General features: G+C 38.3%; 1 protein-coding gene across 1 annotated transcript; it reads left to right on the top strand.

Moving 5' to 3' along the window:
• The first annotated feature begins 1,253 nt into the window (after positions 1–1,253).
• On the top strand, positions 1,254–15,119 carry LOC128985968 (1-acylglycerol-3-phosphate O-acyltransferase Pnpla3-like). Its single transcript, XM_054405993.1, has 9 exons — positions 1,254–1,769; positions 7,376–7,488; positions 7,789–7,908; positions 8,548–8,736; positions 9,286–9,369; positions 11,666–11,848; positions 12,737–13,052; positions 14,179–14,414; positions 14,958–15,119. The coding sequence occupies exons 1-9, from the start codon at positions 1,535–1,537 to the stop codon at positions 15,102–15,104; spliced, it is 1,623 nt and encodes a 540-aa protein (XP_054261968.1). The 5' UTR covers positions 1,254–1,534; the 3' UTR covers positions 15,105–15,119.
• Positions 15,120–15,697: the final 578 nt, after the last annotated feature.

The following is a 15,697-nucleotide window of genomic DNA, read 5'->3' as shown; positions in this document are numbered from 1 at the left end:
AGCTAAAATTCCGCTACAACTACTTTAAAAATGTAGCTAGCTACAGCTAAAGCTACAAAATCTTAAAAGTAGCGACGCTACAGCTAACGCTACAAAAAAAGTAGCGCGCTACTGTAGCGTCGCTACTTGTAGCGCGCTACTTCCCAACACTGAACTAATAACATTGCAACTATTTTTTGGTAAACTTAACCATGTGATGAAATTGCCACATTACATGTTAATGGCGTTGATGGTATGATGTGTAATAGAGTAACACTTAACTGTAACAATAATGGAAAAATTGTTACTAGGCCTATCGTTTTAACCAAGGTTAAGTTATCTGTTATCGAATTTCGAGGTTAAAAAATAATCCGTTTGTTTACATGTAATTAAAAATGCTTCCTCTTGCAATTTAGCTAAGTTATCTCCAGTCCCTGACAAAAAAAATTATAAATGAGCAACTTGCATCATCTGATTCTGATATATGCCCTTGGATATGATGTGAACTTTTATCGTGCTCGAGTTATTTATTGAAATTATGGAATTAAAGCAAGGTAAAATCAAATGTGGAACTAAACAAATTTTTCATTTGTTTTGTATCATTTTTCGCTATAGTACCATTATATTTAGACACAACAACTTTTAATATGATTTGAAATTTTTACAATATTGTATAACACTGATTAAATTAGATTAGATTTTTAAGACGCTGACACACCATAAAGACGCAGGCGAAGATGAATGTTGATAGCATAATAGATCGGCTTCTTCTGTAGTCATCGTCTTTTTTATACATTTTCCTAAGCTCCCTCCTTTCGTATCGTTCATTTGCAATGTTAATTGAAATTTTGAATAAGAGTATTTTAACTGATTGGACAAAAATGTGCAAAAATTCCAAGATATGTTATTAGTTTAAAAAGTGTCAAATATGTAGTTTTATTTTTTTACAAAATTAAAAGCTGTTATAAGTTAATTCCAGGATTCTACTGACATTGCGTGACACCAGCCTATAACATATAAAAGTGTAGCAATTAAAATTATTTCGAAGTATTCTGGCTGACAAAAGGGTAACAATGAAACATGAAATATCCCACTTTCACTAACTACAATGAGTGTTTGTTTGTTCACAACTGCCGCAATAGATGTCGCTTGCGGCGCTTCGGTGTAGTGGTGGGGGGCAGCAGAAACCACACCACTGCCACTAGTGCGGTAGTGCCACTGCGATCGACCAATAGGAAGTGAGGAGGGAGAACGGTTAGTTTAGTTAGTTAGTTTGCGCTGCGACGTCAGATGAGTGTTTTCTCGAGCTCGTCCGTAGTAAATCTATAACGCGAATATTGTTTCGTTATCTATGTAGATAAGCTGAACAAAACTAGTCGCGTGAAGGTTTACTAGTCAGTCGAGAGGAAGGAGCCGTACGTAGTTCAGTAGACACTTCGCTTAGTGAACGGAAGTGTTTGCTGAAATTGCGTTATTTGGCGAAACCGTTAAAATAACCTAGCTTACAAGTGGTTGGTTTTTACTGCAATCGTCGTCAAACGCGAGTGAATTTAGCATGGCTATCCCTCAGTGTCCAATTACTCAAACAATGTCAAGTGAGAGTTTAGTGAATCGTAGAATGAATAGGAAAATGAACTTGTCGTTCGCGGGATGTGGGTTTCTCGGCATATATCACGTCGGAGTTGCAGTGTGCTTCAAGAAATATGCTCCTCACCTTCTGCTGAACAGAATATCTGGTGCATCTGCTGGTGGAATCGCTGCCTGTTTTCTACTGTGCGATTTGCCAATCAGTAAGTAAACATAACCTCTCAACGTTACTTATCCGACAACGACCAACGACGCCAGTAGGTCAGTCGTTCCAGCTGTCCAGATACAATCAGCTGATTCGTTTATATTCAAGGTCGTAGGCCTGAAAACCTGGTCAAGGCCAAATGCCTACCTGTGATAAATAAAGAGGAAAGCGTTTATTATCACTCCCATATATAACACAATCCTCACTACATAGCTCATTCATTATCATAGTTTGGAAAAATTACAATAGGCCTATTTATACAAAGATGATAATTTATCTATCAAGTTACCGGTACAGTACTGTAGTAGGCTATAGATTTATCTACAAGATGATAACGATTTTACCGTTGATTTATCAATGGAATAGGCTAGGCTTACATTAATTATAACCTTCATATTCAATTTATTACTGTATCATTTATCATTACAACATTACAACAATAATTGAGGTGGGGTCGGGTTCTTGAATCGCTCTTGCGTATTTTAACCCAAATATGAGTGAAGGATAAGTGTAGAATCGTAGAATGGTCTGAGATGATATTTGTAGCTTTGTTAAGTTACTGACTTAGATCAGAGCTGTTTTATGTTTCATCAGTCAGGATAATTTATTTAGAACCCAATGATCAGGGACAGCTGTGTGGGTCCAGATTCGTATTTAGTATCATCAAAAAGCTCCGGCCTACTGACTTTTCTCAGGACAACCTTTGACGACGAACTTATTTCATTTCAAATCGAAATTCCATTTAGGCTATGTTATTATAAATAACCTATACCGGTAGCCTACAATCTGAATATAATACCATAACTTAGCCATAGATTAAACATTATCTCTTGCTATGGTTAGAATAGATAGGGTATTCCACTGATTTGCCTACTATAGTAAAACGACACGATGAGTGTTTTTAAGTTTAGCAAATAGCTGATGTACATAAGTCATTTTACTTCTTGAATACTATGCACAATCGCACAATTAGAGATGAACAGTCAATCTCATCGACCCTTGTTAGAAGTTCTCTGTATACTATCATTGACTATTATACCTACTGTAGGTATATATAGTCAATTATACTATCTACTGCCTGCCTTTTAGGCCTAAATCATATGTTGTATTAATTAATTATTGTTAATTACTCTATTGGCATTTCTTATTTGTTTACATTTTATCAGTTCTTTGAAAACCATGTTCATAAACCATCTCTTGAATTTTATCTTTTTTATGGACAAATCTTTTCAATATTACTTACTATCATTAACAGTCCTGGTTATGTATATCGGATTCTTGTATGTCATAAAATTGATTATATGCCAATATATTTTGTGACAGTTCTTTATCAAGCAAACGATAAGTCTATAATGATTAAGTCCTCTTAGAACTGGCCAACTAATCTTGACCGATTAGTTTTGCATGTTTATTTTCTGACAATATCCCTGCTCCGTGGATTCCTCGTAGTACCAACTTTCTCCTGGCCGTTCTTAGCTGTTTTCCAGATGAGATTATCGTGTTATCAGCTGTGTGATAACAGTATCTGATATAGCAGGAAGCCATGTTTGGCCACGTGACCTCAGACGTAGGACCGTCACGCGTCTGACAATGGCTTCTGTTACACGACCTTGTATTGAGCATCTCTCATCTCACATGTCGGATATACAGAACGCATTAGGCCGAGTATATTTTTGGGTTTCCATACTCTAAAGCTAGGCGCCCACCGGGCAACTCAGCGGGTGACGCGGCGCGGCCGACGCCGTGGAAAAAAGTTGCCACGTATCCGTGCCATGTTATCTTATGGACTGACGCCCACCTAGCAACCCAGCGGGTGGCGCAACGCGGCGCGGAAAAAAAACTTCTTCTCGAATCCGGCAGTGAGAATTCGGTGGAGAATTTCTTCCTCTCGTGTTGCGGCGCCTCCGTTGAGTTGCCTGGTGGGCGCGGGGTAGAGGCACGGAAACGGCGTCTGCCCCTCGTCTGCCGCTCATTCGGGTGTTTTCGGAAAGTATCGTGAGCCCTTCGGGAGTGTTCGGGTCCGAATCGAAGTGCACTGTGCATCCCCTCCAAAAGAATAATTCTCCGCGCTGCCCCGCGCTTCCGCTAGAGTTGCTTGGTGGGCGCGAACCCTGGAGAAGCGGACGGAAGTTTTTCTCCGCGTCGCGCCGTGCCGCGCCGCGCCGCGTCACCCGCTGGGTTGCCCGGTGGGCGCCTAGCTTAACAGTTCATTTGCTACTCAGGAGATTCGGTTTCGTAGACATTGGCATGGTACTTTTTGGCTTAAAACTTAAAACGGATTCCACTATAAACTGTAGGTCCCTTAGTTACCATTAGCTGTATGGGCTATTAATTAACAGCTGTGTCTAAGGAACATGTCACTACAATATTAGTCGGCCTTAGTCACTAACAAGACTACAAGATCGCGCCACTCATCCTGCACTCATATTTGGGTTAAAATATGCACATAGTGGCGTCCCCATCTTAAACAATTGATTAATTGATTGATTGATTGGATCGGAAAATAACGCATGATTATTTTTTTAATTGAAATGTCAAAACATCGATGTGTATTAATATAAACGAGAGGTCGTCCAGTGGTCGAAACTCGACCAAAAATACGTAATGTACTCACTTATCTATTTTCACCCCACACTGTAAATAAAACATGTGATTTGAGTTTCTTCCATTTGTTTTGGTTTTCTGTTTATATTTCGTTACCAGCATGGCAACGCATAAGATCCATGTTAATATTTTCAAAATTTTAAACTCATTTTTTGTGCTTATCTTTGAGCCTATTTAAATTTATAAAGGGATTCTGCACACCTACAGAAAAATAGTTTTTTAACGGTATGCGTAGATTTTCCCTACGATGAACACGAGCTGAGAAAAAAGGTTTTAAAGAAACATGTTTGCCTATTAATATATAGATAGATAGTTACATACTATTTTTGAGTAGGATGTACACGGAACTGCAGTCTTCTCCTGAAATATTGCCATGCACCTTGTTTCATGATTTATGTTAGTAGGCATATTGTAATGTAATTGAGTAGATAAGAATCAATTAGCAAACTATCAAGATGTGTTGGGAAACGCTAATTGACTTTGTAGCACGATGTCCATGAGTGTTTCCTTGACCGCTAGGGCTTAGATAAGATCAACAGATAATACCCATGTATATAGATGAGTGTAGGGGTCCTGGCTACTGGTCGTAAATTCAGGGGCCATATTTATATAACCTAACCTAACCTAACCTAACCTAACCAAACTTCTATAAGCGGATTAGGGCCAGAGGTGGCCAGTTCTCCGTTTCCCATATAGATGATCACATGTTCGGACCACATGGGGAGTTACGTACGGTGGGCTGGTGGGCATGTGTATCGCCGATTCCAAAATCAACAGAAATCAAAGCACAAGGTTGAAGTTGGGATAAGTGTTCGCGGGAGAGCTTAACTAATTTTCAGACTGGATAGGCATTAATTAATATCCCACTAATTTGACACGCAAAATATTAACTTTTGTGCGTCGGTGGTCGGTCTCGTTTGAAGTCCTATCCATCCAAAACACAGCTTGGATTGCCGATAATTAATTTCTATTGCGCAGCACGGCCGAGGTAGAATTATAACCGAGAGTTCTAGTACCATGACCCAGGTGTGTTGACGACGAACGACTCAGCTTTCTAGAGGTCATTTGGTCAGGTGTCAGTACACGCGAGTCGATTCATGTTCAAATATCGGACAACGCAATTACGAAAAACGCTGAATACGGAGCTCGGTTCGCCTTATAACTCATGTCTTAGTCATACTTAATCTATTGTTTTCAACGACACTGTAATCGGGAATGGTATTGGTTTAGTTAGCTGTTTTGTTAGCTAAGCCCCGGTCCCCGTCGTTCAAACAATGGGAAGTAATGTGAAGTTTATGTGACTAAATAAATACAGACGAGATAAGAGAATTCTTTAGTCTTTGGTTTAAAGCTGTGCAATGGTAGAGCCTTTGCGTAGTTTAAGTTATTATGTTTGTTTAGGCCTACATCAAATTTGGCTCAGCTCGATCTTATCAATTCGTCCTTAATCGGCATTTAGATTTTGTTCTTTCATTTGCCTTATTGACGTCAATGCTATCAATCTTGTAACACATTCTCGAGGAGTCAGATAATGTTCTCTTATCTACATTTCTATTTAAATCACATCGCAAACGCAAAATAAGGTTGTTTGAATGAATGTTTTTGGAGTAACCCTACTTTACATTTTCTTGCAACTACTTTACTCAAATATAAATGTCGCATTGCTGTAAGCAAATAAATAAAAACGGTGCATTTTCACGCGAATGCGCTATTAAAATGAAGTAGTAACGATATTATTTTGACATGATTCCCCACAAGGATAAAATTAAGGCAATGTAACTTTTGTAATTTCAAATCTCATGGGACAGAATCACAATTGCCTAAAAAATCAAGATCCATCCAATTTCTCAGTCTAATAATGTTCGATTGATCCTCTATGTTCTTTACTCTGTTAAATGAAGTAGGCAGATCTTATCAGTGACGCATTGATAACAAAGGGAACCAAGGTCGCTACTGTCAACTAGGCAGCCTTGGTGACTTAATTGACCTCTGCAAAACTCTGTACCCTGTTATGAAACCTTTTATGTAGTTGATGACATGTAAATGTGTCTATTTTCAATGTGGTACTGTATTAAAAATCATTTGTCGCAAAAATGAGGTCACATTGTTTAATTCGCTATTTTCAATAACAAACTTTTGTTAAGATCGGGTACTGTTTTTATACTGATAAAGACTAACCTTTTATCTCTTATGTAATGTTTTTATTGCAAAATAATACACTGGGAGATTGATTATTCATTGTGAATTTTGGACTGGTGATGCAAGATACGTGATAGGTACACATCAAGACTATGTACTTGTACTATGGTTTATTGTTGCCTCGTGTATCATAGGACACATCTATCTCTGTCTTAGTTCCATAACCATTGCTATTAGTCATGTTTATTGTTTTAATTGGTTTTAATTGAATATAATTAGCCTACCGGTGTGGTGGTTAAAATGTAATAATACAAAAAGAATGTATTGTATGTAGATGTTTTAGATTTCTTTAGAATAGTATATTTCATAACAAGAGTAGAAAGAGAGTCATTTTATATTTGATACCGGTACCAATCGAGCACTTTAAATGGTCCAAATTATGTATAGACCCACTTTCACTCGTGTTTTGAGCATTATTTTTCGCTACACTACAAAGACTAGCGTAATTATTTTCTTAATTAAAACAGACATTGACAAAACTCATAGCACTTTTAGTTTATGCCTTCAATTTACTTTGGTTGTACAGTTTTGGTTGTTGAAAATTGAGACAGTTGACTAAACAATAGCAAATCTTAGTTTGTTTACATTGGCAAAATCCAAATACGATAATAAACATTACTTTCGCTTGGTAAACATTCTTTTGCCACAGTAAACAATGTAATGATGCATTTTCGCAGGTGATAAACATGTAACGAAAAACAGGTCATTTCACAGTAGTGTAGCGAACAATTTGTTTTGTTAAATACTTCCACTATATTTGATGGTTTAAAGTTATTTCATAGTTGTATCTTATGTTTGCAGGTGCCATTACAAGTGATGTGTTGAACCTAGTGTGCCTCGCTCGTAAGAGAACACTCGGCCCCTTCAGTCCCAGCTTCAACCTGCAAGATGTTTTGGCTGAGGGCCTTAGAAAGGTAAATTGATATCATTATAAATTCTTTAACCGAAATAACTATGATAACCTCCACTGTTTTTGAGATTTATTAAACATATTTACTGTGTTGTTAATGGGGAATGGTGATTACCTTGGAAAAGTAAATAAACACTGATTTTTGAGAAAGGCAAAAGGAAAATTCTATATAATATGAATACTTATTCAAAATATTAATTTGGTGGACATTTTTCATTGATCCACTTGGAAAAAGTACCCAGTGGAGAGTTGTTTGTGAATATATTAAACTCTAATGCAAGTCTACATGTACCATTTGTTCCAGAACCTGCCAGACGACGCCCATTTGAAGGTCAGTGGCAAGCTACATATCTCACTCACCAGACTGCCAGGGTTCAAGAATGTCATTGTCTCCAAGTTCTACAGCAAGGAAGACCTCGTCCAGGTAAAAACCATTGTATATACTAAGTTTTAACAACGTCTATCTACATACGGTATATCTATTTACGTTTATTTTTAAAATCTTATCGCGCCACTCCTGAATGCAGCAAATATTGTTTCGTTCATTTCAGGAGATGAACGGTTGACCCTTAATTTAATAAAAACCTGTGTTCATGCATATTTACAGCCTCAGATTTACAAGTTATCTGGAAGGATTATTGGTTCACACATAAAGTGCTCATTTTTATTTTGTAATGATTCAACCAAAAAGACACTTGTCGAGCTTTGAGCATTTACAGTTTTGATTTATGGGTTGATCTTACCTTATCAAACTATCCTCAACATGTGAACTTGAAGTAGATAAAACGCTTCAAATTTTTTAATGATTATTCAAGACCCTGCTGATTGACTAACCTAACCCAACGTTACCTAAACTGTGGTTTTCCACAATTGAAATATGTAGCAAGACCCAAATGTAATATGGTAATTAACTATAACACTACCTTCCCATTTCATTATAATTTTGTGTAACATACCAAACCAAAACGAGGAACAAAATATTTAGGTACAAGTTAGCGGCTGTTAGCCTATCCGTCTACTGACTGCAGTGCCGTTTGACTAACTGTAGCTTTTTGTTTTGTAGGCCCTGCTTGCCAGTGCATTTGTGCCGTTCTTCTCCGGCTCTCACCCACCAAAGTTCCACGGAGTGTATTACATGGACGGAGGGTTCAGCAACAACCTGGTGACTCTAGATGAGAACACCATCACAGTCAGTCCCTTCTGTGGCGAGACGGACATTTGTCCTCGGGACACTTCCTCCCAGCTCTTCCACGTGAGTAACCGGTCTTTGTCTTTACAAACATTAACTAAGTGAGCGATATAGAACTGTTTATATTATATTTCAACTAGCTTGTACCCGCGGCTTTGACTATTGATGCAACTAGACATCCCCATGTAAAAGATATAGCCAGTTTTTTAATCGCAATCGTCATAGTTGACATGTGAGCCACTGACAGATTGTACTGAAATAAATTACCAACTTCTGTTGAATACACAAACTTTAAGTTTTACGGAATGACCTATTATGAGTTTATAGCAACTAGTATGCCCTATCAACTTTGTCAGCAACAAAATATAGGCCTAAGGTAGAAAATAGAATTTTACACACTAGCACATTCTGTGACTGGCTCACACAACTATGTTCTTTTTTTAGTAATTGGTGACAGCTGGTCCATATAGATGAGGGAAACGTGTACAAAATCACTCAACCATCCATGGCGTTCAAAGGGTTTAATTTATTCTTTTTACACTCTAATTATTTAAAACAGTTAATTAAAATATGAAATGATAAAATGCCATTAACTCTGCCAAATATTTTCAGGTAAACGTAGCCAATACAAGTATTGAAGTTTCAAAGCAGAACATCTACAGGTTCGCAAGAATTCTGTATCCTCCAAATCCAGAGGTAAGTTGCAGCATTAACTTAGTAGATAAAAACTAGAACTAGTCGATTTTTCTTATCCCAAAATCTGTGATTCGTTTTGATTTGCGTTTTATGCGTTTTGAAATAATTAAATGCCCGTGATATTCTTAGTTATTAGAGCGTATGATATTGTTTTATTTTTCTGTTAATTTATTTCTTTTATACCAATTGGTGTTTGTTTTTTTATCAGTGAGATTATAACTTGGCGAGTCTGATGTTGACATAACCTATTTTATTATGATTTAATTAATGGTAGAATAAAGGACTAATATTATGCCAGGTAACATTAGTAACATGATATTGAATTAAATTATTTATCTTATCAGGGTGTCTAGTAGTCGGGAAAATCGGGAAAGTCGGGAATTAGTATTGAATTTCAAAATGGTCTTGAAAAGTCGGGATTTAGTCTTAAATTTGATTTCGAAGTCGGGAATTTTCATGATTTTGCCGCGATCGTCGTCTTGCGTTTACGTAACCGCAAAAGCCAATGATGATGTCTACACGGCCTCGGGAAATGTTCACGATTTTGCCGCGATAGTGGACGACGACGATGACGTTTCCGAAACCACGAGAGACGACGATGACGTTTCCGAAACCACGAGAGACGATGATGACGTTTCTGTGACAGCGGGAGACTACGATGACGTTTCCGTGACCGCGGGAGACAACAATGATGCCTACACGGCCGCGGGAAAGGATCATGATTTTGCCGTGATCGCGGACGACGACGATAACGTTTCCGTGACCGCGGGAGATGACGGTGATGTCTAAACAGCCGCGGGAAATGTTCATGATTTTGCCGTGACTGCGGGAGACGACGATGACGTTTCCGTGACCGCGGGAGACAACGACGATATCTGCTCGGCCGCGAGAAATGTTCATGATTTTGTCACGATCGCGGACGACGACGATAACGTTTCCGTGACCGCGGGAGATGACGATGACGTTTCTGTGACCGCGGGAGACGAGGATGATGTCTACACGGCCGCGGGAAATGTCCATGATTTTGCCACGATCGAGGGAGATGACGATGACGTTTCCGTGACCGCGGGAGACGACGATGATATCTGCTCGGCCGCGGGAAATGTTCATAATTTTGTCGCGATCGCGGACGACGACGATGACGTTTCCGTGACCGCGGGAGATGACGATGACGTTTCCGTGACCGTGGGAGATGACGATGACGTTTCCGTTACCGCGGGAGACGACGATGACGTTTCCGTGACCGCGGGAGACGACGATGATGTCTATACGGCCGCGGGAAATGTTCATTATTTTGCCGCGATCGCGGACGACGACGATGACGTTTCCGTGACCGCGGGAGATGACGATGACGTTTCCGTGACCGTGGGAGATGACGATGACGTTTCCGTTACCGCGGGAGACGACGATGACGTTTCCGTGACCGCGGGAGACGACGATGATGTCTATACGGCCGCGGGAAATGTTCATTATTTTGCCGCGATCGCGGACGATGACGATGACGTTTCTGAGTCCTCGGGAGACGACGATGATGTCATTGATGTCTACAAGGCCGCGGGAAATGTTAATGATTTTGCCGGTTTTCTGTAACCGCTGCAGTCAATGATGATGTCTAAACGTACGGTACGTGGAAGATTTTATGATAAAAAAAAACCAAATTTGCTAGTTAGAACTTTTTATTGCTGCATTATTTCTTTACTTGAAAACACCACATTATCATAATACTACTTTATGACAAAGACAGGGGTTGGTGTAGTATTATTCAGAAAATTTGGTTAAGCTATAAAAATTGGTAAATTTATCGGTATCAAGAATCGAGAATCGATACATTTTGGTATCAACACCCACTAATTGTTGAAAAAACTAGTCTTGAGAAATCTGGAATTAGTCTTGAAAAGTCTGGAATTAGTCTTGAATTTTATAATGGAAATAAACTAGACACCCTGCTTATTCAAAACCCGTTTGAGATACTTTATACTTTGGCTAGGGAACAAGCAAGATATTCATCGTCGTTCTTCTTTGTCGTAGTTATGAAGTTTATAAAATATTATATAAATCTTGGATATAAACACATTCAAGAAAATATCCTGCATAACCATATCTTAAATTTGTCTTCAGCAGATCTATAATGGTCTATTCTTATTAACAAATTCTAAATATCTCAACCTTAGCCGTATCTTGACTTAGCCTTGGTTGTTAAACTTGAGCACATGTCATAGTGTTAAAATATAGCACAGCCTCTATTAGTTTTTCAAGCTTACCATGACATCTATATCATTAGTTATGTGGTTTACAGGTCCTGACCAAGCTGTGCATGCAAGGGTTTCACGACGCTCTCAGGTTTCTGCAGTCCAACAACCTCATCAAGTGTGCGAGGTACATTGCAGTGGAGTCCACGTTCCAAATCTCTGCCAAGTATGAGGATGAGGACGAGGCGGAGCACGACCCCGAGTGTATGGACTGCCTCTTACAACGAGAGGTACGACAAACACTGAACTGGCGTATTATAACTTCACCACACCACTGTTTTACACTTTTGGATTCCTAATCAGGGGCAATATACAGGGTTATTTTTGGTGAGCGATGTTAAAGTAGAGTCTTGATTGTCTGAATGGTCAGTAAATCTGTAGTAAGTTAATTCCTGTATTCCAGTATCTTCTATTGAACGGTTTAAGTGAGTCGGTGGCTCATTTAGTAGGTTGATGAATTGTGAAACCTAAGCAGAGATGGGTTCACTTAAATGTGTTCCGATGTTTCTGCTTAACATTTACCATTACAGTTGATTATGGTATTGTACCAATTCACCCCTTGCATATACATGGAGAAAAGAGACTGCAAGCCTTTAAAAAATGCTCTGGTTTTAACTCTTCATCAGCGACACAATAAACTTTCCTCCGGGGGAATTTGTTTTATGAAATGAAAAAAAAATATGTGTTATCGCCAGCCGACAGTTTAAGAGTAAGTTCCTCTTTATAGGAACCGATTGAACATAATTTTGCTCTCACACTTCCCCTGCACAACCCCTTTTAATCAGTTAAAGCCTTAAGAGTCGCGTAGCAAGGATCCCGGCTCAGTGTGTCACGCCTCGCACAGTGGATTCCAAAAGTGTATTGTTTTTGTTTACTATCGATTTTTTTAAAATATGTGATGTAAGAGTTTTTAATTATTTCATGTACAATTGTATTGATTATACAAGGTATTAATACACTTATGTAAAAATTACAATTTTTCAATACCAGGAAAAAACTCCTTTAATGTCACCGATCGATTGTTTAAAATCAAAGACACCCTTGAAGGGTTAGGAAAAAGAATGCTTATAACTGGTAATATTCATTAAATTTCTCGACTAAATATTTGTTTACTATAGGAGGCTCAGAGTGCCACTCTGCCAGAGTCTATTGCCCAGATTTTCCACGATGCCACAGAAGCCACTACCAAGGGCCTGGTCAACTGGCTGTACCAATACAGGGGCATGAAGATCCTCTCATTGATGATGTTGCCGTACACTCTGCCGTTCGAGATAGCTTACGCAGCCTTCAACAAACTGTTCATGCCCAAGAGCTTCCTGCAGTTCTGTGAGTTCATCATGGACCAGCTGGAACATTTCCTCAACATCAAGAGCGAGCCAAGCACGGAGTGTGTGGCCTGCACCTGCCAGCTGACTGATGCCACCTACTGTGGAAGTGAGTTCTAGTGTATCTAACAAGTCTTATTCAATTGTTTCAATGTAAAATTTCCATATCAGCTCTGACTCGTCCTTTATAGTGGATGACCCGGGTTTTGGCTCTTGTTAAATCATAGTCTATGCATAATAGATCAAATCTCATCCTGTTTATTACACTCCCAACACATAAAACACAACATAGCGGCAACTAGGCCTAGAATTTAATACTGCAAACGATCAACGGGCAATGGGAACGGTCAGTAACAGTGTACCCATTAGATTTGCTGTGAGATGGAGTATTTCATAGGGTACTACTATGATTGTTTTGTGAAATGAAAGAAGTAAGAAGCAAGTTCTCCTTTCAGTCTGGCTCGTAAAATATCGGTGAAAGAAATAAATCTTTGATTGACAGATAGCAGCACAGTCAGCACAGTCAGTATCTTGCCAATTCAACTGCTTGTTTTCTTCCTACACATAAAGTTTTGGCTAAAACTTTACATGGGAATGTAAGAGTTTTTGGCTTAAATACCAGCAGCTCTTTTAATTCATCAAGATAGGTTTATATGAGTAGCCTACGGTAATTAGTTAGAGTTAGAGGCATACTTAGGCTTGTGTTACACCATGACCAATTGTGTAGATTTACTTTTTGAGCTTCTATGCCAAAGAGTTTTTTTGTTAGAGCTCACTGCTGATTTGGGATCGTCTTGGTTCTATCCAACATCTGTTTGCTACACTAACAAACCATCAATGTAGTTGCCAAATTAACACTGGGAAAGATTTTTCAATTTTTAGGAGACAATTTTTGGAGGCAGGGAAAACAATACTTCAAACATATTTAAAAAATTAGTTAAGGTTGAATGCCTCTCAACTATTTTTCAATATCTTGAAGGCTTTATTTTTATGTCCTTAAAAGTAAGCAATTCCGTAGAAAAAATCTTTCTGTCCTACTATGCTGTCTCTTGTCTTTCCAGTCTTTTTCTTTTGATTATTATCATTCAGCACAATTTTAATTTAACCTCCAGCCATATAAATTGCAATCTAAAGCAGAAACACAATACGACATGCAAAAAAAATGTATTCAGTGCATTTTTGAATCCCCTAACTTAATGTTTGTTTACTTACATTTAACACAATTTTTTCCACAGTGGGATCCACAAAGGAAACTGTACCAGACACAATGCTTCATGCCAAGAGTAGCAACCACTCCGGCAGTGACAAAGATCCAGAATATGACAAGGGGAAGGGCATCCACAAGCGGCCCAGTCTCAACATGGGCTCCAAGTGTGAAATCATCGCAGATGATACTTTTGAGAACATTTTGGAAGTCACGGCCCACCATGAAGCTCTTATGACGTTTTACTACATGGACGATAATGATAAGGTACGTTTATTTGAAGTACAGATTGTTTTTGAACTTAAACATTTGAAATCATTGTTTCCATTCAGTTAATTTTTTTGCCTTTAAATTAAAACAACATGAGATATTTTTTTCAATGCCGTCACATAAGGGTGCATATATGAAAGCAACGTTAATTGGCAAGAATGAGTGTTGAATGAATATGATGACAGCTCTGTTACTGACAAAAATAGCTGTTTTTTTAGTCGGGATCATTTAGTCCAATGATCAAGGACAGCTAGGTATAGTCTTAAAGTGGAGAAATAGGTCTTCCACAGGTTTTATTTTAAAAAAATATTGTATTTGTCAAATTGATTGTGTTCTTTGATGATTAAGTTATAGGTACTTGAGAGGTGATAGGTTAAGAATATTTTGCTCTCATCCTCTGTTCATTTTCTATAAATATTCTGCAATGATTCTAAAACATTCAGGTTGCCAAATTTTGTATTCCAATAGACTCGTCTAGAGTCCTTGATCTTTAATCTAAACAGTTAAGTTGTTGATTTAACCCTGTATGTTGTGTTGCAGATGAAAGTGACAGAGATCTTTGAAGTGACGGAGGCTGAGGCACAAAAGTTGGCACAAGTTGAAACCAAAGATTCTCAAGTTGACCTCATCGGGTGGTTGGAACATCAAGAACAGCAAATACAGTCAGGTGAGTCCAGTCAAGATTAGACACATTGCACTGACGTAGACATCTCATATAGACCAGCTGTAGCCAAATTTTATTGAAAAGAATATTTGAATGAACCACGTTGAATCTTCTACACTCTAAATTCTATTTCAACCCTTAGTGTTAATTTCTGTGACATGAAAGTTGCTTTAGTTGACAATGGATTGACCTTTGGGTTTGGCTTGGTTGAAAAGTTGGTGTATTCCATAGAAATCATTAATTTATGTCAGCACTTCCATTCAACCTCGAATAAGATGTCTAGTTATATCCAAAGATTAGCCCTCAAGTGGACCTACCTTACACACTTGAAATAGTAACTGTTAAAAAATATTTAAAAAACTGTTAAAAAAGATTTGGAAGTTTTTTTCAAGGTATACATGTTTAGATAGTTTACTGGGATAATTATAGACAGCAAAGAATATGTCTTGATTAACTAGTTGCAAACATGCAGTGAAGATGGTATCATTATTTAGATCTTACTCCAGAGACCCACTAATCCGAACATCTGGCTAATCCCATCCATCCGTTGTGGTAAAAGTTTACAGTTAGTATTTAATTATTAAATACAAGGTCAAGGGAGATGGTCATGTGCATG

The sequence above is a fragment of the Macrosteles quadrilineatus genome, unplaced genomic scaffold (genome assembly GCF_028750875.1).
Source record: "Macrosteles quadrilineatus isolate MER2022 unplaced genomic scaffold, UCM_ALF_1.0 Scaffold_2__2_contigs__length_208266976, whole genome shotgun sequence".
Lineage (NCBI taxonomy): Eukaryota > Metazoa > Arthropoda > Insecta > Hemiptera > Cicadellidae > Macrosteles > Macrosteles quadrilineatus.
Note: the sequence above shows the minus strand (reverse complement) of the source record. Positions and strands in the feature narration are given on the sequence as shown.